This window comes from Pleurodeles waltl, chromosome 5, assembly GCF_031143425.1.
Source record: "Pleurodeles waltl isolate 20211129_DDA chromosome 5, aPleWal1.hap1.20221129, whole genome shotgun sequence".
In the NCBI taxonomy this organism is placed as follows: domain Eukaryota; kingdom Metazoa; phylum Chordata; class Amphibia; order Caudata; family Salamandridae; genus Pleurodeles; species Pleurodeles waltl.
This window is the reverse complement of record NC_090444.1, coordinates 1,696,503,327-1,696,525,566: the sequence shown is the minus strand read 5'-3', so window position 1 is coordinate 1,696,525,566 and position 22,240 is coordinate 1,696,503,327. Positions and strand designations below refer to the sequence as shown.

The following is a 22,240-nucleotide window of genomic DNA, read 5'->3' as shown; positions in this document are numbered from 1 at the left end:
TGTCCCTGGTCAATTACAAATAGGGACTCGACCTCCCCGCGTGACAAATGTGCCATTTTGGTATAAGTCATCCTCATTATTACATCTGCCTGCTTGCCATTTCGAGAAGTCCAGTACATTAGTGACTCTAGCACAGGGGCGGATCCACTAGAGCGGGAGTAGGCGCACATAAGGCACTCTTCGCAGTACCCGTGTGACAGCTCGTTCGCACATCCGCGACACCTGTGATATTAGGAAGTGGGTACCCCGCAGTAGCTTAGAGCCACCCATGAGCAGGCCTGGGAGTCAGGCTATACATATAGAGCCTTCTAGCAATTCTTTTTCCCAGTTGGGGGCATCATCGCACCACATAGCTGCATACTGCAGTAACCCCGCTTTCTAGTATAGATGGAGGTCTGGTAGCCCCAACCCCCTGTCAGCCAAATCTATCTTCAGCACCTCAAGACGGACTGTGCACCTCTTTACCTGCCCAGACTAAGGACAGCTGCAGTTTATCTATCTAGTAGGGGGTAGCTCACAGAATGGGTTTTGCATAACATACAGGCAACACAGGAGTAAGACCATTTTACTGAGTGCAATTCTGCCCATAACCGACAGTGGGAGGGTTGTTCCAAAATTGTAGAGGTTCGGAGGCCATCCATCACTATACCCATGTTCAGTTCATATTGTAGTTGAGGGGAGTGCGCTACATGCATACCCAAGTACTGAAAGGTCTCAGTCTCCCGTGCAAAGCCCACCTGCTGGAGCTCCGACGCCGCAACAGTTGTCAGACACGCCATGGGGTACAACACCATCTTCCAACGATTGGCACAGAGGCCTGATATCTCTCCAAATTTGTCTGTCATATATAATAGGAGCAGGATCAACTGTTCCGGGTCTGTAACATATACCAGAGCATCATCTGTGTAAAGTAATACAATGTGCATTCTTGTCCCCACCCGTATGCTTCACATTTGCAGGCCTGCCCTCAGTTGTATGGCCAGAGGCTTCATAGCCAACGCGAACAGGAGCAGTGACAGTGAGCAGCCCTGCTGTGTGCCTCGTTCAGTATCAGATGAGTCTGACACTATTGCCCTAGTACGCACCCGTGCCCGCAGTGCTGTATACAGAAGGCGCACCCATCACAAGAAGTTCAGTCCAATGGCCATTCTACGCAGCACCTCCCACAGGTAGTCCCAGGACAGAGTATCAAATGCCTTTTCTATGTCTAGGGCCAACAGTGTGGCCCAGGCTGCAGAGTCACACATCTCGTACAATACATACGATAACCTCTGCAAATTCATATGGTTCCCCCCGCCCCCTCCCCGCTATGAATCTGCATTGATCATCCAGCACCAGATGGGTACCAACTCGCCTTAAGCGTGTTGCCAGAACTTTTGCAAGTAGTTTTACATAGACATTGAGCATGAATAATGTCCTGTAGCAGCCAGGTCAACTGCATCTTTTCTTGGTTCTGTATCATAACTACCAATGCTTCTCTTCTTGTGCGTTGGCGAGGTGCCTTCTCTACAGACCTCGCAAAATGTTTCCAACAATCAGGGAAGAACCGTTGCAGAGTATGTATGGTAAAACTCAACTGGTATACCATCAAGGCCGGGCGTTTTGCCGTGCGTCATGGTCCCTAAGGCTTCCTGTAAATCCTCCAGCGTTACACCACCCTCCAGCTCCTCAGTCTGAGCCTCAACAAGACGGGAATTCGGAGCCCATCGAGGTACCTGCACTTTTGGCATCTATCTACGCTTTTTGACAAAGTGTATATGTTTTTACAGGTGATCCCGCAAAAGTAAGTTAACACGTGCTTTCCCTCAAAACCTTTCACTGGACAGTCCACGGAGTGACAGGATTATTGGTAGAGGGCGTTCGCGCCTGAGTAACCAAGCTAGCATGCGCCCGATCGGTCTCCCTCGTGGTACAGTCGTTGTCTGAAGTCCTTAAAGACATAGCTATCCAGCCTATCCCAATTGGCCTATATTCTTCTGTGCGCCTCCCAGCAGCCATCCTCACCTACATCTCCACTGTCTACTCGGCTCTGGAATGCGGCAGGATGCCCTCCTGCTGAGTGAGATCCTGTTCCAATTTTTTCCTAATACCGTAGGATTTACCAAGGCTTTCGCCTTGTATGACGACCTCTAGGGCCTCCCACTCTATGCCGCGTGCCTGGGTCGTGGTCCAGTTCACGCTTAAATATCCATTTAGCTCTGCCTGTATGTCTCCTTTATATTCCGGGTATCCAAGTAACTCAGGCCACATTTGCCACAGGGGGATCGCTGGCTTGGGTGCGTGTTTCTCGCATTCTAATACCAGAGGGGCATGATCTAACCTGATAGGCCACTCGACCAACATCCAGCGTGCCATCGTTTGCTAGAGGAAATCTATCCAATCTATTATACCCCCCATGTGTGGGCGTGTAACAGGAGAATATTTTGGACATGGGGTGCAGTTCCCTCCATATATCCACGAAGTGCAGGCTACTCATGACCTCGCGGAGCTTGGGAGTCATATGAGGCTTAGTGCCCAGTTTCGGTGGGCTCCTGTCCAAAATGCCGTCTAGGACACAAAGTCCCCATGTAGGGTACTAATTCTTGTTCCAGTTTTTTAAAGAACTCCGCATCATCGGAGTTGGAGGCATATATATTCAAGATGCAGAGTTCACGCCCGTCTAATTCTCTGTGTAAGAATATATAGCGGCCCTGCACGTCCGCCATTAGACTTTTTAGTTGGAATGGGACCCCAGGGGCAACCCAGACAGACACCCCCCCAGCATAGGATGAATTTGTCGCCGAATACAACTGTCCCCACCACTGTTTCTGTAGTTTTTGCACATCATTGTCCATGAAGTGCCTCTCCCGTAGGAGGGCAATATGTGCACCTATTTGTCTAAGGTAAGTGTATACTCTATAGCACTTTACAAAGGAGTTCAGCCCCCTAATGTTACATGTAACAGTGCGCATTAGGGTACTCATCATGATCTATTCCAGCCAACAGTCGCAGCTCCACCCTTCTTCCATCCCCCTACCCTGCCTGTGACTTTTCAAACCCCGCACTCTGGTCCAGCGTGCACTCGACAGTGCAACTCCTAGTCCTTTCTTCATCACAATGCATACAGTACACCGATTGTATAAAACAGAACTCCAGCTCCAACCATGAACTGCATATAACACCTCCATCCCTCCCAGAGTAAACACCTCCCACAACTAGTGTCTGCCCAATCCGTGGGTGCGCCCCGCTATCCACTCCAGAATTCAGAGGAGAGGAAGAGTGAATCACTGCCCCTACTCAATAGCAAGGTACTGTTCAAGATGGTGCAGTCAACGTGCAAGTAGTTCTCCAACGCCCCTCCCACAACCATCCAAACCACGCACATAATGTTCCCAAATACCTTAGCTTATCACTGCAAAAGATCATAAACAACAACAGGAATGCACCACTTAGAAAAAAGATAGAAAAGCAAGGTTAGTCGTTGCCGAAGCAGGGGAGCGTGTTTGTGAGATCGCCCCTTCCCCATACATTGTTGCCATCCTGAGTCCCCTCCACCCCCAGCACAGGTTGGCAGCGTGACAGAAAAGAGGGTGGGAGAGTAACAGGGAAGAGAGAAGAAAGCAGGTGGTCAATTTTTCCAAGCCTGGTATGAGTCTAGTTCCAGTATTCCATCTCAGTGACTCTTCAACCGCTCTCAGGTGTCGGCATTGTCCGAGTCTGGGGTTGGGCCATCCTCCCTGCGTGGTGACCCAGAGTGCAAGGATGACTCTGAGGTGACGGATTTCACTAATAGTCTGGCCTCCTCACTCTCCTGTCTCTTCCGCTCCAGACGCAGGGTGCCATCTAGGCGCACCAACACCCTGTTGCCACGGCTGATGTGGCTGCGCCTCTTATTCCTGCATGCAGTGGCCTGCGAATCGCCTGCCCCCCTCGTCCTCTCTGCGGCTCTTTCTGTGAGGGGTTCCCAGGGGTCTCTCACCTCCTCTAAGTTCCAGCCAGTCCCAGATTGCTTCAGGCTCCTGGAAAAAATGTGAGTGGCCCGCGTGGTGAACCTTCAGCTTGGCTGGGTATAGTAGCATATAGGTTAACCCAACTCTTTTAACTTTTAACACCTACGTGCGATTGTCTTTGGAGTTGTACTGCCCTAGTGTAGTCCAAAAAGAAAAGTATAGGGTGATTCTCGTAGGTAGGGTCGCTATGTTTGCGTACTTCCTGTAAGATAATGTCTCAATCCCTATAGTTGAGAATCTTGGCAATAATCGTTCTAGGGGGACCTCCTGATGGAGGGGTGGGGGGGGGGGCTAAGGCTCTGTGTGCTCGCTCAACCACGAACACTGACGATAGGGGAGCTGTGGGCTTTCTCTTTTTGATCCAAAACCTCTAGGAAGGCCTCTGGGACCATCCCATCCCCTCCGCTCCCTCCGGGAAGCCCATTACTAGTAGATTACATCTCCTCGCCCTCTCCTCCGCATCTTCAGCCTTTGCTTCCAGTTTGCACGTTTTAACTTCAAGGGTGGCCAATGTGGCCTGCAACGTATCCATGTCCGTCTGCATGCAAGTCACTTGCTGCTCAGTGGCCACCGAACGTTCTGCCCCCAATCACAATCAGATCAGCTCTCAGAAAGGTAACGTCCACCACCATAGTAGCAATTTGTGCCTGCACTGCCTGTCTGTAGGCCTCGATGGCCGTCAGGATCTGTGCTCCGGTGGGCTCACCCACCTTTTCCATGGATCCAGGCGATTCTTTACACAGGGTCTCTCCTGTATTCTGGGCTGTGTACTGGTCCATCCTGGTTTGCTGTGCACCCTTGTTCGATCTGTCTTTACCCATATTAGACAAGGCCCACACCACCCGCCTCTGCTGATCTCTCAGGGTACTGGTGATCGCGTTGCGGGCAACAGGTCAACTGCCCGATCTCCACAGTTGTCGCACTTCAACTCACTCTCAAGACTCACTGTGTCTCAACCGCCGAGTATGACCATCAGTTGCAGTGGCGCCAGACAGCGGGCCCAGCGAAGGCAATGCCAGCGATCAAGCCTCCTTCACCTCCCAGGGTGCCTCCCGTTCAATCAGTCAGCTCTGTGATCAAATGGCCATCCATCGACGTCTATGCAGCAAGGGGGATGGGTGGAGACAGCGTCCAAAGCAACCGGTCCACTGTCAGGGCCCCGGCCACCTCCCAGAGCCTTCCAGCCCCTCCCTCCCCCCCAGCTCAGTGCAATGCGTCACCAGACCACAACACCTAGGTAGCACATGCCCCACGAGGGCCAATCGCCAGGGCAGTCGCACTATGCTCTCACACCTGCACCATTCTCCGCTCCTCTGTCTCTCCATCGGGGCTCCCCTGCCTCCGCCGCACTGCTCACCGGCTCCATCCAGGTCTATCCAGAGGGTCTCCCAGACCCAAGTGTCTGCAGCTTGCTCAGTTTCCACCGTGCAGGGTTGAGGACAAAAGCCAAAGCTGATCGCCTCCCACACACCAGGCACCCCCTGCTGGGCTCCACTGAACCAGGGTACTCAGGCCGGGTCCGGTGCATTAAACGCAGTTGGCCGAGCACGCAACCACAGTCACGGCCACCATGTGGGAGTCAGGCATTCACCCTGAGTGCGGCTCCGCAGCTTCGTTTTCGTCATTTTTGCCCTTCACCTGCACTATACTCCAGTCTCCCGATCCCCATCTGCAGGACTGCTGGGTCTGTGGGGTCTTGGGGGGGCAGGATGGTGGCGGATTTTTAAGCCGGCCCGGGAGCACTTGAATATTGCGTCTGGTTGGCCATCTTGTTGGCCACACCCAGCGCCACCCACCCACCCCCCAAAATCGTAGAAAATTAAAATGAAAAGTTACCCTAAGGGTTAAGTTAACTTTTTATTTTAATTTTCTCAATTTAATTTTTTCAAAGTGCTGCATTTTGCAAGCAGCAGGCCTCTTGCTCCCAGTGCTCAGTAGAACACTGTGCCATGTTTTTTAACTGCAAAATAGTCATTTTTTAAATGGGAGAAAGTAAAGTGCAGAAAAATGTTCCATATTATAAACATTTTTGCATGTTTCTCCCATTTAAAAAAATATATATGGTTGTACGTTTTTGTTAAACATGTAGCAGTGCCACATATGGCGAAAGGTCTGTCCTGTGCCACAAGTACATACGACATAGGCTCTCATTCACCCATACACATATATCCCATTCAAATGCACACATGTTCATACATTCCCAAAGACCACGCTCTCACTGATGTACACAGCAGTCCTGTCATAGTGACGCTAGTCACAGTAGTTTGTTCAAACCATAGTATCTGCTTCTATAGACATTAGGCTTAAAGACAGTGAAGCTGGATGTGATGGTGTTTGATGACAATGCACAGGTTCTTTATCCTTCAGTAGCTCACAGTTATTTTTTGCTGATCAGAAATAACTCTTGCTGCAGAAAAGATTGGAGATCCTCGATTTAGAATCTCCAGGATGTTGGAAAAAAGGACGCAAATTTAGCATGGACACCATGTGTGGTAAAACAAATTATGGAGCCCTAAGTGTGAACTGACCTAAATAGCCAAAAAAGGGGCTCAGCACCCCGAAAAAAAGGGGGATGCCCAGAGGTTAAGGAGTTAATCATCCCTCTTACAGTATAAAAAGCCACATTGTAAAGGCTGCATCCATTAACATGATCAAAAAGACATGTCAGCCTACAAGGTTGGCGACCAAGGATATCAGCATTTTTTTGTGTGCTCCAGGAAGTTCCCACTTTCTTTTAGAGAGAAATGGAAAATCTTACAGCAGACAAGGAATGAAAACAGATTAAGTAAGAACTCTTATAGTGTTTAAAACAGCATTTGCTGTCTTTTGTGTTCAGAACAAATATGTGATTACTAAGAATCCTCAAAACATTGCAGCACATTAGTCTACAATTCAACTTCTTCCTTTTTCAGCTGCTCACCAGTACGTGCATGGAACTAAAAAGAGAAAGCGGTGGCAGCAAATAAATCCACTATTTTATCTTCAGTCCTCTTACTCACTCTGCGTGTTTATACGGACTTGAACAGAGCTTTGTGCCTCAGACGACGTTATTGTTTAAGAACACTGGTTGAGAAATGCATTTCTATGATGTGAAATGGTACTAAAGCTTATACAAAGTTTTCTAGCGCCCCCTGTTGGCTTAGCTATGATGTTCTATTAAAATTGCTCTCCATTCGCAGACAGCTTTGTACTTTTGAACTGTAGTTCTACTATCTTTTTGATAAAAACTGATTTCTCAACGAAATTGTAAGTCTTTTAAATTGGAAGGAAATATTTTCTTACTGTCACTTGGTACGCTGTGTATTACAAATAATGGCTCTGTTAAATAAATAAACATATATATTATTTAATAGGTATGGCAACATTTTTTAATTCTTATAAATCACCACATAATACCTATTACATAGGCATTCATAGACATGCACATAATTTAAAAGGCAATAAACAATAAAAGTCAGTTTGGCCATTCAAGTAAAATACATTACTCAGTATCTTTACATTTTCTTCACGGTTAGAAATGATGGAAATAGAAGCAACATTTTATATTTTATCTATGAAATATTAATTATGAGGTAATTTATACAATCTTCAAATTTTGTCCTATTGGTTAAATAATATATTTGTCATATACTCATATAAATCTTTTGTAATACACAATGTACCAATGAAAGTAAGAAATTTCCTTGAATTTTGAAGGTTGCCAATTTCGGAGGTGGGAGTCATTTTTATTGATTGATATTAAAACCCCATCCCATTTGACTTAGAGGGTTTAATCTCTTATGAAGGTATTATTAGTACTATCTCTTTACTCGTTGAAATGCATTCCTCTTGAAAGAAGATAGACATATAGCATAAAAAAGTCATCCATCTGAATGAGACCACCAGTTCATTTCACTTAGGCCACTGATCACACACCTTGGTGCTATTTATATCTGTTCACTAAAGACCAGGGAATTATTTAAACAACCGTTCTTGAGGTGCAAATTCTTCTTCTAGTGTTGAAACATCCACTCCTTCAAGTACACTGGAAGCCAGGAGTTCTGGTCAGTAAAGTTTTGGCATTGTGGACAAAGTAGAACAGTTTATAAATAATTGACTTGTCAAAAATTAAAAAGTTAAGACAAATAACTAAGACTGTTTCTTTTGGTCTAGGAAACTCTAGTGGTACTTCAGAAAAAAGGAAGTCTCTTGTTTTTGTGAATTACACAGCTCTATACCCATTTGAAGCAAGAAATAGCGATGAGCTCAGCTTCAGTGTTGGGGATATAATTCAGGTAAAATCTTTTTTTTCACTTAAAGAAAAATTTTTCCTTCATAATGTGTATTACAAATGTTGTAATGATATCCAGGGTATTTTCTTCGCAGTTAGATGCTTTGTTAAACACTTCAATTGCCTGTTCTTTGTGTTGTGCTGCAGGGATAAAAAAGGTTTCTGATATTTGTTGACACCAAGACTGTCAACAGGCAGGTCTTGTGAAGAGTTGGAATGAATGTGTTAGAAACATATTAAGTTCATGCAGTGCTAATGATTTTGTAGCTAATTGCGTTCACTGTAGGAATCTGTAATGGACCCTGTGGACACAGATTTGAATCACTGCAGACCTTCTCAACATTTCATTCTCATGAGGTGAATAATATGATTGCCATTGTGGGAATAACAATAAACATGTTATTAAGCAGCAAGTAATGTTGTAATCCAAAAGGTTTTAATTTTCGGTTTTAATTGAAATGTAATTTAGTTCAAATCATTAGAGTTGAATTGGCTTTTAGTTCAAATTTGCTTTCTTTTATTTCCTTTGCCCTTACTTATCTAAACACTAAACATTTACCGTTCTCTAATCATTCATTCAACCCTAGCCCTCATCTTCACCATATGTCTAACTTTCACCCTAAATCCAACTATCAGCCTTAATCGTTATAATAACCCTGATTACATTTTTAGAACTTATCTCTTATGAACTCTGTTCATAGGCTGCTGCTTGAACTTCAAGACGTAGATTTGATGTTTACACGTAGTGTACAGTGGAAGTTTCCGTTTGATAAGTAAATTTAGGACAAGTCTGATGTTTGTGAGAAAGTTTATATGTAGGATGACAATTACTATCTTCAGTGGATAGGTTTTTAATTTGAGTTGATGAAGTCATGGTTCTAGTTGTCTAGCTGCAGGTATGATTTGTTAGCTTGTGTTTGAAATGGTTGATAAACTGATTTACTAATCCAGATTGTATCACCAAAGACAAGCAGCTAAAGAGTGATGGTTAGAAATTGATTATTAGACAAATATATTTTAACTAGCAGAGTGCAGCAGGTTTGCTAGTTGCACAAGCCAAAGAAGGAAATTATGTTTTTATACTTAGGTGTTTATGTGCTAGGTTGAGCTATGATTTTTTCGGATTTGTAGACGAGCTAGTTGGAGTCTATTTGAGCGTATTGCCTGAAATGCCTTTATATATTGTCCTATGTTTGGATTCCAGAGACATTGATAGTTTTTGTTACATATGAAAACTGGACTATTTATTAAAGAAGGTATAGGATGTTGTAGGAGGTGCTTAATGTAAGAAGATGAGGGATAGCATGGAGACATGGGAGAGATCCAAAGTATATTTACTCTTCAGAATAGTGAGTTTCTATTTTAATGGATTAGTCATAATCGAACAAATGAATTAAAGTGCTTTTCTATCTGTAAGTGCCATTGTTCTTCAGCATTTCTTAAGAACCGATTAGTCTTAGGAGTAAGAGATATCAGGGCATTGGAGAGTAATGTCACACACAGTTTAAAATTCACAAGTCATTTTTATACCATAAAGTCCTATTTCTGTCCTATTGTTAGTTTTGTGGATAACCTGACATGTCTGGACTGGAATCTGCTACAGCTGATGTTAAATCATAACTTTGTATGACAGTACTATAATGCATTAGTGCATAGTAAACAGCCTTTCCCCTTTATCCTTCCCCTTTACCAAAGCCTATGGACTCTTGGCATTTGTTGAACACGGGTCCGGGAACTTTGGGGAGCCTGTTATTTTCCTGAGGCTCAGATCAGTAGCCTAGCAAATTAGCTATTTGAGTCACTCTGGGGTCATGGATCCAAGATGAAGTGGCAGGTCCATTTCTCCCTCCCAAGGCAGGAGGGCAGTGGGCAGCAGGTCAGCACAGCAGGTCAGCACAGCAGGCCAGCAGCTCCTTCAGAGTAGCAGTCCAGCAGAGCGGCATTCATTTCAGCAGCACAGCATTAGTTTTTCTTGGCAGAACGCGTACTGAAGTGGTGGTGTCTGAGGTCCTTCTTTTATACACAGTTATGTCTTTGAGGAGGGAAGACTCTTGAGGCATGCCTTTAAAGTGCAGATTCACTACCTTCCCTGCCCTGGCCACAGACTAACTACAAGGGGATATGCAGCTCCGCATTTAGAAACAGGACACAGCCTGTTCAGGTATAAGTAAGGCTAGGCTCAGCTCCTCCCTCCCATGCTGCCAGGAATGGCCCATTAAGTCACACCTAGGTTCCCAATTTTGTGTGACTGTCTAGGAGGAATACAAAATGCCCAATTGCCTACTAAACCCGGTCCTGTGACCCAGGCAGGCTGCAGGTGCCTGATGGCTAAGACAAGCAAATGCCAGTTTTTTTCAGAATTGTAACTTAAAATCTGACTTCACCATAAGTTAGGATTTTACATTAGGATTCCGGAGACACCAAATTTGAAGGGATATCTCTTCCCATTTGGAAAATTCACTTATAAAATGTGATAGGGCAACTCCAATGTTATCTAATGAGAGAAATAGGTTATGCTGTAGTGAAAAACAAATGTAAGAATTTTTCACTACCAGGATATTTAAAACTTAAAAGTACATGTCCAACTTTTAAATACATTGCACCCTGCCCTTGGTGCTGTTTAAGATCCAGCTTAGGATTGACTTATTTATTTTGTATTTTTAAATCTATTTTATTAATTTCAAACTTATCAACTGTAACAACTGCAGTATCGGGTGAGGTATGAAATACAGACCATATGACAGTGTGACAATATGATGCAATGTGCCGCCACAATAGTGTACACAATATTATCATGTAAGGGACACTGTACTAATTAGTGACATGATTCCCTATTAGGAGCATCTATACAGGTATTAAGTCGTCTTTGCAGGTGGACCAGGCTTCTCACCCCCCAAGTCCGATGATTGTCAGTATAGAGCCACCCTTATGATAGTGCCCACTTTTAGACTTCACTGTGTTCTGCCAAGTGACAGTGACTTGTTAGGGGTAGTTATTATTAACGAACCTGGGGGACAGATTGAGGGACAGATATATGTTTTCTAATAGTCAGCTAAGCCATTGGCTTCTTCAGGGTGGGAGAATGTCATTCTTTGCTTCGAGCTTTGTCACAAGCCTGTGCCCAGTTGACCTCTATCACAAAAGGATTGGAGTGCACGTAGCTCCGCCTGCTCCCATTTTACTGTCAGGCAGTGCCAAGCCAGAGCCACCGGCGGGGTGGGCGCCTTTGAACTCAGCAATCTGTCTTTTGTACATAATGAACACCAGATCAGTGAACCCATAGATATGTTTGTGTTTTTTGGGTCTGGGGCGAATGCCCAGGAGGCAAGATACTGGGGCGGTAGCAAATAAGTGGCTGCTAAGCTTAAGAGTGACTTATATGTATTAAAAGGGAAGGTTTGAACCTGTCAAAAGGTTTACTTTGCCAGGTCGAAATTGCAGTTTAAACTACACATACATGCACTGCAATAGCAGGCCTAAGACATGTTTGAAGGGCTACTTGGGTGGCACAATCTTTGCTGCCGGCCCACTAGTAGCATTTAATTTACAAGCCATGTGCACATGTAGTGCACTCTACGTGGGACTTATAAGAAAATCAAATATGCCAAGTGGGTGTAATCCAATGTTAACATGTTTTAACCAGAGAGCATAATCACTTCACTGGTTATTAGCAGTAAAGTTCACTGAATCCTAAGACCAACAAAAACACATTCAGCCAAAAAGGGGAAGAGGAAAGCAAAAAAGTATGGGAATCACAGAAAGGGCCATTTCCAACACTGTCATTGCTGCTTTATCGCCTGTCCTTCCCCCATCTGTATGGCACTTAAAGGAGAAAACTTGCAGCCATTTCTTAAGATTAACCTAAAAAATGTCATTGGTTAGAAGAATTGAACATGTAATTGACTCTTGAACGTGCAGGCTCCTGCAACAAATGCTTCCTTTACAAGGAGCGTAGAGTGTACCCAACACATTATAGTTTAAGAATTCACATGGCTGTAAACTGAGGTGGTCGTATCAGAAAACGAGTCTCTATCTTCTCACGATTTAGAGGTGACTGCTAATATGGCTATCTTATACTGTTAGTTCCAATAGGACAGATGTGCCTTGCCCCTCATGTGATCCGTTGGCCTCTATCATACAAAAACATTTGCAAACCCCTTCCTGTGTCCTGGTTCTTAAAAATGTTCCTATTTTACGTAGTGTACAGAAGAAAAACTTTCCTGAACTTAAAAATACAATCATGCACTGGCTGTGCTCACACTTCAGGAAACTATACATTTCTTTTAATCGTGTCAACTTGATAAGACGTGAGCTGCTTTGCAGTTCACAAACATACCGCGTTGAAGATTCTATATTCATACACTTTAAGGACACATTTTTTCTCAGTAACCTTTTATCTGCCATAACTGCCAAACATTCATCAGATTCAGGGACTTCTCTTGTACTTCTTGGCTATTTTTATAAACCTAATGCCCCAAGGATTATAAGTGAAAATAATATACAACCAGTTTTTTGTCACAATTATATAATGTACCATTTTGGGGTAAATTCTGTTCTTTATTTGCTGGTTTGCAGTGACAGTTATAAAACCACAGATCTCAGAACCTCTGCTTATAATTTCACACAGGATTTGAGAATTCAACCATGAAAAGCCCATTTATCGACCTCAAATGGGGCTAGCATTAGTACCACCGCAGCAGAAAGATTGCCAGGGCGGGAGGGGTTTTATGGAGCTGGTGCTGACCTCATTCGATTGTTGTTATGGAATGTCTCTGGTATTGCTTCTATGTTTTAACATGCCATATAGTTAAATTTTGTACTACATATGATATTGTTTTGCTGCAAGAAAGGATAATGTATTCCTAGGTAGATAAATCTCTTATAATCCCAGTTGTTCCATTCAGCTGCGTCCAAGCCAAAGGAGGGTTGATAATCTGAGGCTCTATAGAATTCAATTGTCCTGTTACCAAATATTCTACTTGTTGTGGTGATTTGCTAGCTCTCCTTCTGACTGTTGACGGGAAGGTTGACAGTTTACTTGTACGTTTTACAATGATAATGTCGCACAGCCTGCTCTAATATACTTACCCTTTCAAATTAATGACTAAATTGATTTCTACCAAACTCTTTTTAATTTAATAACATCATCTACTTCGCTAGTGATTTTAACCACATAGTAGGAGCAATCTATTTACATCCAGAGCTTGAGGCAGACTGCTCATATTTTGGTTGCATTGCCCTGAATAAATCTAAGCAGGGAGCTAATAACCTGTGCAACTCTTTTGAAAGTTGTTCTGTTGATTTTGTCATTGTTCCCAACTTTGACACCAGGGGTTTCAAGAGATTGTTTTTGTTTCCTTTTTTATTTGATTTTATTAACCAATGTTTTGTTGAGGTTAATCCCTTTAGCGATCATAACCATTGCTCTTCAGATTGACTGGTTTCTTCCCTCGTGAGAATTCCTGCTGACTCTGGTTTGATTCCTTCCTGTCACAGGCACTACACCCAGCCAAACAAGTGGGGTTGCGTTTTTATTGGGTCAAGTGGGGGAATGCTGGTGGCGGGGATTTTGTGGATTCCTGCCAAATCCGGAAGTTTACGTCACAGAAATTCAAGGAAAATGCACAATTTTAAGCAAAGCTAGAGGATTACAGGGCACTGTGTGTAAGAAAATGTCATGGGATCCTCACAAGGCACACCACTCCGGACTCCTCTGGGTGTTTAGCATTTAGAAATGCCTGGATTTGGTAGGTCTCCCTGGGGGCCACCAAGCCCGTCTCAAATACTGCAGCTACCACATTATTTTAGGCCCTTTTCTGCTGCAGGTCTGGCCCACCCACACAAGTGAGGTATCATTTTTATTGGGAGACTTGAGGGGATTTGTGGTAGGAGCTTTGTGGCTCCCTGAAAATTCCAGAACTTTCTGTCACAAAAATGTGATGAAATTGTGCGTTTTTGGACAAAGTTAGAGCTTTGTAAGGGATTTGGGTTTAAAAACACCTGGTGAGAGCCATGAAAGTCATTTCTCCCTGGAGTCCCTTGGTTGTTTCATTTTCCTAAATGTCCATGCTTGGTATGGTTACCTGGGTAGTGGCTGACCAAGGGCTAAAAGTAATCAGGCATCAACAAAAAGGTGGTGTTTGAATGGCAATAATTTGCTCTCACCATGTTGCTTTTTGGGTCCTTTCCTGTAGTTGACACTAGGCTCACACACACAAGTGAGGTGACATTTTTATTGAGAGACTTAGTGGAACACTGGGCAGTAGAAAATGTGTGGCTTCTTTTAGATTCCAGAAATTCCATCAAGCAATGTGAGGAACATAATGTGTTTTTAGACAAAGTTTGAAGTTTGCATAGGTATTCTGGCTAAAAATAAAAACACTCCCTAGTTCTATACACCCCGCATGTCTAGTTTTAAGAAATGTCTGGGTTTAGTAGGTTTGTTTTCTTGGGTGGGGCCTATAATCCACAACTACCACACTGTAAAAAAAAAAAAAAAAAAAAAAAAAAAAGCCAGAATTCTGCTGGGTAAAATATAATGTCCTCAGGTTAAGGTTTGGGGTGTATAGTGTCTCAGGCGCTAGTCCTAGCCACACAAGTGAGGTACCATTTTACTGCAGAATAGTAGAATATAGATTTTTGACAACTGAATTTCTCTGCATATCCGTCTTCCCAATGTAAGCCAGTGTGCAAAAAGAGAAATTTAGCAAAATGCCCTTTGAAACACATGCTGCTATGGGTAACTATAACTTCGGAGATATATGTAGGAAGCTGGCCCAGTATGTGGTGGACACCTATGGTGTTACACCTTGTACTGGGTCCAGGCAAACCCCAATTAGATAGTGTTAGTGTTTAGACAGCCAGGGTTCTCTAGAGTAGCTGTGGTGAGTAGCCAGGACCTATCTAGAGGGCATGTGAAACACTTGATGCTGTCACACAGTTAATTATCACACGTGAATGTAACCACAAAGTGTTGCAAAAATAAAGTTTTTTTATTGTAGGCACACTAAACTAGGCTACCATTGGTATACCTCCCTTTGGAGGTAGGAACACAAGATATACACAGGTAAGTACTCAGGTGTAGTGGCCAGCAGTGTAAGGGTGCATGCACCTTTTAACGCAGGCTGCAAATATCAGGCCTGCAGACACAGTTTGCATAGGTTTCATAATATGTGGTGCAGCCCATGGGAGACCCCTGGTGTACCAATGCCCTGGATACCTACGTACCATCTACTAGGGGCCTACAGGGGTACAACAATATGCCAAATGTGGGATGTAAGGGGTACCAAGACAACCATATTTGGAAGAGAGCATATAATCATTGGGGTCCTGATTGGCAGGATCCCAGTGAAAACAGTCTAAGCACACTGACATCAGGCAAAAAGTGGGGGAACCGTGCCAGAAAGAGGGGACTTTCCTACAATGTACAAATAGCCACTGCCCCAAAACTTAGTATCTGGTGTACGTTTCTGAAATACGTAAGTTTCCTTCATACCCATGTTTCACTCTTTTTAGACTTTACCTTATGAATATCTCTACACTCATTACACAATGAAAAAATGGTGTATAGTGCAGTTCAGAGGTTGTCTTTGTGTTCTTGGAGAACCAACAAAACCTAAAATCCCCATGACCACACCCTCCCCCTATGAAGAGTCTAGTGGATGTATCAGTATATTGATTTTGTAAGGAGCCACAGATGAAAACGTTGTCACTTTTTTTTTACTTTCAACAGATAGTTTCTTTGGGAATACCTTGAGGGATCTACACAAAGAATCACTAGCTGAATTCAAACTTTTTTTCTGTGTTTCAGAAGTGTAGAGCTTTCCTGGATCATCTATGGGTTTCACACCTTTTTCCTTCACAAGCTGGAAGTAGATTGCAAGCACAAACATTAGGAAAAATGGGCAACATCTTAGAAAAATGCCAAACCTGTCATATAAAAAAGTTTTTTGATTCAGCTCTGCTTGTTCCTGGAAGCTAGGAAGATGGTGATTTGAACACAGCAAACCTTTGATTTACGGCAGTTTTTTGGGGAAAAAACCTCTCACAGAGCACTTTCCTCCATTTTCCCCAACAAACACCAATTTAGCTGTATTTTAAGTGTTTTTTATCAGTCCCCTCCATAGCAATCCACAAACCCTTGATTCACATAAACTCCCCATGATGTTGGGGGATAAAAAGCAGGCAAATTTGGCGTGGATACCTTATGTGGAAAACAGTTAGGGAGGTGTATGTGCAAAGTACCCCAAATAGCCAGAAATGGGGTCAGCACTTGGGTGGGATAGCCTTAGCTTTTTAAGGGATTAATAGAACACCTTGATATTAAATCCATTCTTACTAAGACTCACACCATGTCTCTGTGTCCTGGGGGACCTACTGCAATATTACTTTTATGTTCTTGGGCCAATAAATTGAAAAGTATAATACAGTTAGCTAGTTAGGAATTCTTTTTTATGATTTGGTTCCTGGTCTTGTTTATTAAGGTTGCATTCATTACAATTTTTCAATCTGTATGCACCAAATTTAGATTTGTTTTTGAATTTAGTAACAAACCAATTGAATGTACATTGATTTCTTTAGTAGGAAATGAGTTCAGAAGGCCATTTTATGGTGCAATTATTTGCTGCCATGTTGAACTTTCATCCCTACACGCAGTGAAAACCAGATTTTGTTTAAAAAACAAAGAAAAATACTAGGTATCCCTCAGGCCCTGCCAAATTATGTCTGCTGTGAAGAGTTGGGCCTCATTTATTTAGAGGACAGGATAAAATTAACCCTCTTATTGTGGATGTCATTGTAAGCAAATATTACATTATTTTAAATCATCAAATTATTACTGACTTTGAGCATAGATACATTAAAAAAAATTCCATGGCTTAAGGGTGTGAAAAAGTGTTGAATAGATTTGGGCAGGTCTAACTTACTTTTTAAACCTTGGCTTATTCCTCCAAAAGTTAAACTTTGAAATAAAAATACTATGCTCACCATTTGACAGAAATGTTTGTTAAAACATCAACTGGCTGTTGAAGGCGGGTTCGCCCAAGGCTGCCATCTCCCATCTCCAGACTACTGCGAACCTCCTACATTTGTTGGCGGTCACTATAAATGTGCCAAAGTCACACCTGACTCCCTCTCAGATGCTCAATTTTATCAGAGCTGTTCGGGACACAGTGCAGTTTCGGGCCTGTCATCCCAAGCTGCCAGACTCCAGGATATTCAGGCTATGATACCGATGTTTTAGCCTCTGTCCTGAGTTTCGGGGAATTAATAGATCCGCTGTTACGTTATATGCTTAGAAAATCACATAACCTTTTCTTAATTTAGTGATTTCTAATTCTAATAAAAAGTTCGGGACACAGTGCAGTTTCGGGCCTGTCATCCCAAGCTGCCAGACTCCAGGATATTCAGGCTATGATACCGATGTTTTAGCCTCTGTCCTGAGTTTCGGGGAATTAATAGATCCGCTGTTACGTTATATGCTTAGAAAATCACATAACCTTTTCTTAATTTAGCGATTTCTAATTCTAATAAAATGTTGTTGCTAGGATCAGTTAGGGGTCCTTTTTTACCATGGTTGGTTGTTTTTGAAAGATTGGTGCGGCCCATGGTAATTTGAATTTCCGTCCATCTGGTAATCTATCTAACAAAACTGTGATGCTTTCTCTGTTTTTCTGTACTTTATACACAAAATTCTTAATTTCTACAGTGTACATGTGGCTTTGCTAACTGTATTTCAGTATTTTTGTTTTTACAATTATTGGACGCTCCTTTGATATGCTGAGCTGCTAGCTATTTTAATCAACTGCTGTTCGACACAGGAAGTGTCTATCTGTGGTTATATGATTATACATGAGATATAGTTTTTATAGTGTTACCTGTGTAATTTTGCACATCTTTTTATGTATTCACATATTTGTTATGTGTTTTACATTGAGTTGTTTATTTGAATGTTTATTGTTTTGATGGATTATTTCCAAAATGAACTAATCTGATAGAGACTTCTAGTTGAAGATTCCTTACCTTAGAGTTTCCCCCAGACATCAGACTGGATTCAGAGATTTTTCTTCAAGCAGTACCCTTGCGCGCCATCAGGTGGCGTCCATCGACTCCACGTCAGTCTTTTGCATCGTAGGTGCCATGATATTGCGGTCGTATATAGTTGCCACCATGGCGCGCTGATGTCAGTTCTTTTCTTTCCGTGCCAGTCTAGTCTCAGATCCAGAAAAGAGCTACCCTCAGTTGTTTTATGACTGAAATTTTCAACGTTTTCTCAAAGGTTTTTGACCACCTGGTGCATCAACATGTCATCCCGGAAGACCAGATTCAAGCCATGTGACGCCTATCACCACATGATGTTGGTGACGGATCCACACCTTGTGTACTTGTGGTGTCTGAAGCGCGACCGTGACACAAAGTTGTGCTCTGAGTGCCGGGCCCTGAACCCGAAGTCTTCAGGAGAGCGGTCCCTAAAGCTCATTGCGGCCCGCGCACAGCTCCGCCTCGCTCCCAGTCTCGCTTAAGAGGAAGGTCACAAGACTGCTCGTGGAGCCATCACCACTTGTCCTCGTCCCACTCCGAATCGTTGGGACATTTGGGTCACAAGAAGTAGAAATCGAAGAAGAACAAATGTTCTTCAGCTTCACCTCGTCGGTCGGACGATGCAGTGCGGGAGGAGTGTCGCTGCTCTAGGCCTCCGTTCGTGCTTCTGGGTCAGCTCCGCGCCTCCCCGAGTTTCCGGGAGCCACAGCAACCCCTGCCCAACTCAGAGTTTTAAGGGGCCATGCGCCTCATTTTTGGGCGGTCTGACCCTCCTGTTACTCCTTTGGGCCCAGTAGGGTCAGGGGGTCCCCCTCAGGTACCACAATGGCGGGTTCGGCCTCTGCTCCAGGGGGAACTCAGAATCCATTACTCGATATGCACCAATGCCAGTTGTGCCATTGCCACCTTCCTCGGCGCCGGTACAGACCAACATCGACCCCATACTGATTCCAGACTCTGACCCAGAGCCAGAACGATGTCGCCTGGTGCCGATTCTGACTTTGATGGGGACCTTGCTCCCCAAGTTGGATCCTGGCCTTTATGCCTATGGGTAGGGGTACGGTGGGTGTATGGAGGGGTCACCGAACTCTTTGGAATACCAGCTAGATGACCCTGATGTGGACTGGGCTCAGGAATTGGGTGAAGCCAGTAGTCGTGACACCTCCCCTGATGCTGGCATGTTTTTCCCCCCTACCTTGGCTATGAAGGAGGGAGCCTCATATTCAGTGGTGGTGAGAAGAGTGGCTGAGTTCTGTGCCTCTAGCTGCCTTTGGTGGTTGTCAGGGCTAACCTCCTGACTGACGTGCTTCAGCCCGGGGCTTCTACATCTGAACCCGTTTTCCCTTCAATAAAGCCCTCACTGATGTCCTGCTCAGGACATGGTCTAAAATCAGCACAGGGGCTCCTGTCAACAGGACAATCGCCCGCTGCCATAGGCCTGATGACCTTAAATTCTTTAACCAACATCCTACGCCTGAGTGTTTGGTCATCCAGGCATTTTCCTTTTCCGATGCATTCCCTTCCGCACCCCCGGATAGGGAATCAAAACCACTGGACCAACTTCAGACAAAATTATTTTCTTTCTCCAGTCTGATGTTGCAGTCCATGAACACCGCATGCCTTTTGGGCGGCTACTCCCATAACTTAACGGATACTGTGATGCAGGTGCTGCCTGGAGAGATGCAGCCGAGTTCCTGATTTGTTGTGGGCTGAGCACGACCAACTCACTACACAGATCGGTTGCGCCAACAGTGGCTTTAAGACTCCACGCTTGGTTGAGGACATCTGGCTTTTCCGGGAATGTCCAGCAGTCGCTTATAGACATGCCCTTCGATGGCACCTGTCTCTTCGGAGACATAGTGGACTCAGCACTGGATCGCTTTAAGGAATGCCAGGCTGCGGCTCAGTCCCTTGCCTTGCAGCTGTTCCTCTCCCTCCTCAGTCTGCTTTCCGTCCTTTTCATGGCTACGGAACGGGACCCCAAACACTTCCATTTCCCTCCAGCCACCATGCCGCGCATGCTGCCCAACCTCTGCATGGACATGTATGCGGGATCCATCGTTCCTGTGGATCAGGGAGCCAGCTGTGGGCCCCTCCCCTCCCTCACCCCATTCATCCTGCAGCCTCCAAACCTTCCTAGGCCATCACTCCATCATGTGAGACAGGATTGGAGACAGGATTCAGCAACACCTGCCCCACTGAGAATCTATCACGACAGACAGGTGGGTTTTCCAAAACATCCGAAGGGGCTGCTCCGTCCCCTTTGAGACTAACCCTTCGGCCATGCCGCCATCCTACGATTAGATAACGGAGGACAACTTGGCACGTCTCCATGAGGAAGTTACAGCTGTCTTGGTCAAGGAAGCCATAGATAAGATCCATGTGCCAGAAGTAGGTGGTGGTTGTTATTCCCGCTCCTTTCCGGTGCCCAGAAAGGACCAGGACCTTCGCCCTTTCCTAAACCTCCGGTCCCTCAATCTCTTCTTCAGAAAGGATAAGTTCAAAATGCTCACTCTGGCTCCAGTCCTATCTGCTCTGGAGACTGGATGGTAGTGTTGGACTTGCAGAAAGCCTACTTTCACATTTCCGTCCCGCCAGCCCATGGACGTTACTTGCCTTTCATGGTAGGTCAAGAGCACTTTCAGTGTACCGTGCTCCCCTTAACAGCGCCCCTCAGGTGTTCACGAAAGTGATAGCGGTGGTCTCAGCTCATCTGCGCCAGTGAGGGCTTTCAGTTTTCCCCCTACCGCAACAACTGGCTGTTGAAGGCGGGTTCGCCCAAGGCTGCCATCTCCCACCTCCAGACTACTGCGAACCTCCTACATTTGTTGGGGGTCACTATAAATGTGCCAAAGTCACACCTGACTCCCTCTCAGATGCTCAATTTTATCAGAGCTGTTCGGGACACAGTGCAGTTTCGGGCCTGTCATCCCAAGCTGCCAGACTCCAGGATATTCAGGCTATGATACTGATGTTTTAGCCTCTGTCCTGAGTTTCGGTGAGAATGATTTTGAGGCTGCTGGACCTCTTGGCCTCCTGCATCATGCAAGTCACACATGCCAGATAGCATATGCGGACTCTGTAGTGAGACCTGACGTTCCAGTGGGTGTAGCATGAGGGGAATATTTCCGATATGTTCCAGATCTTGAAGGGAACTGCGCATGATCTGCAGTGGTGGCTTTCAAACCACGGTTGGGTCAAAGGCAGATCCCTCTTCCTTCCCCAACCAGATCTGACAGTAGTGACAGATGCGTGTCACTCCTGGGATGGGGTGGCCACATGGTAGAGGCGGAGATCAGAGGCGTCTGGTCTCCAGCGGAGTCCAAGCTCCATATCATCCTTCTGGAGCTCAGGGCGATCAGGCTTTCAACACCACAGCCATGTGGTACTGCAACAAGCAGGGCGGGGTGGAGGACCCTGTGTCAAGAGCCTCTGGACTTGGCTGGAACGTCAGGGTATATCCCTGGTGGTTCAACATCTGACAGGCTCTCTCAACAGCAGAGTAGACAAACTTAGCCATCTATACATGGTCGATCATGAATGGCATCTCCATCCGGAGGTGGCGCGAGGTCTCTTTCAGCAGTGGGAAGAGCCTTGGTTGGATCTGTTCACCTCCGCAGAGAACGTGCAATGTCAGCAGTATTGCGCGTTGGAGTTTCCAAGGTGGCACTCGCTCAGCTATGCTTTTCATCTCTAATGGAACTCAGGCTTTCTAAACGCCTTTACGCCAATACCACTTCTGCCCAGAGTCCTCAAGAAGATCAAGAACGACCAGGCCCAAGTAATTCTTGTGGCTCCATACTAGGCACGAAGAGTATGGTATCCCGAACTTCTGAACATGGCCATCGATCCTCCACTAAGACTGCCTCTTCAGGAGGGTCTTCTGTTGCAGCAGCAGGGAACGGTTCTACATCCAAACCTGTCCAGTCTCTGCTTTCTTGTG

The 22,240-nt window shown here is 44.8% G+C and overlaps 1 protein-coding gene across 6 annotated transcripts in view; it reads left to right on the top strand.

Moving 5' to 3' along the window:
- ITSN2 (intersectin 2) overlaps window positions 1–22,240 on the top strand; it is a 1,003,157-nt gene that overhangs the window by 600,198 nt on the left and 380,719 nt on the right. For all 6 annotated transcript variants that reach the window (XM_069236034.1, XM_069236039.1, XM_069236035.1 and 3 more), the window contains one exon: window positions 8,142–8,263. In XM_069236034.1, the coding sequence (XP_069092135.1) occupies window positions 8,142–8,263 (122 nt within the window). The remainder of the gene's footprint in view (window positions 1–8,141; window positions 8,264–22,240) is intronic.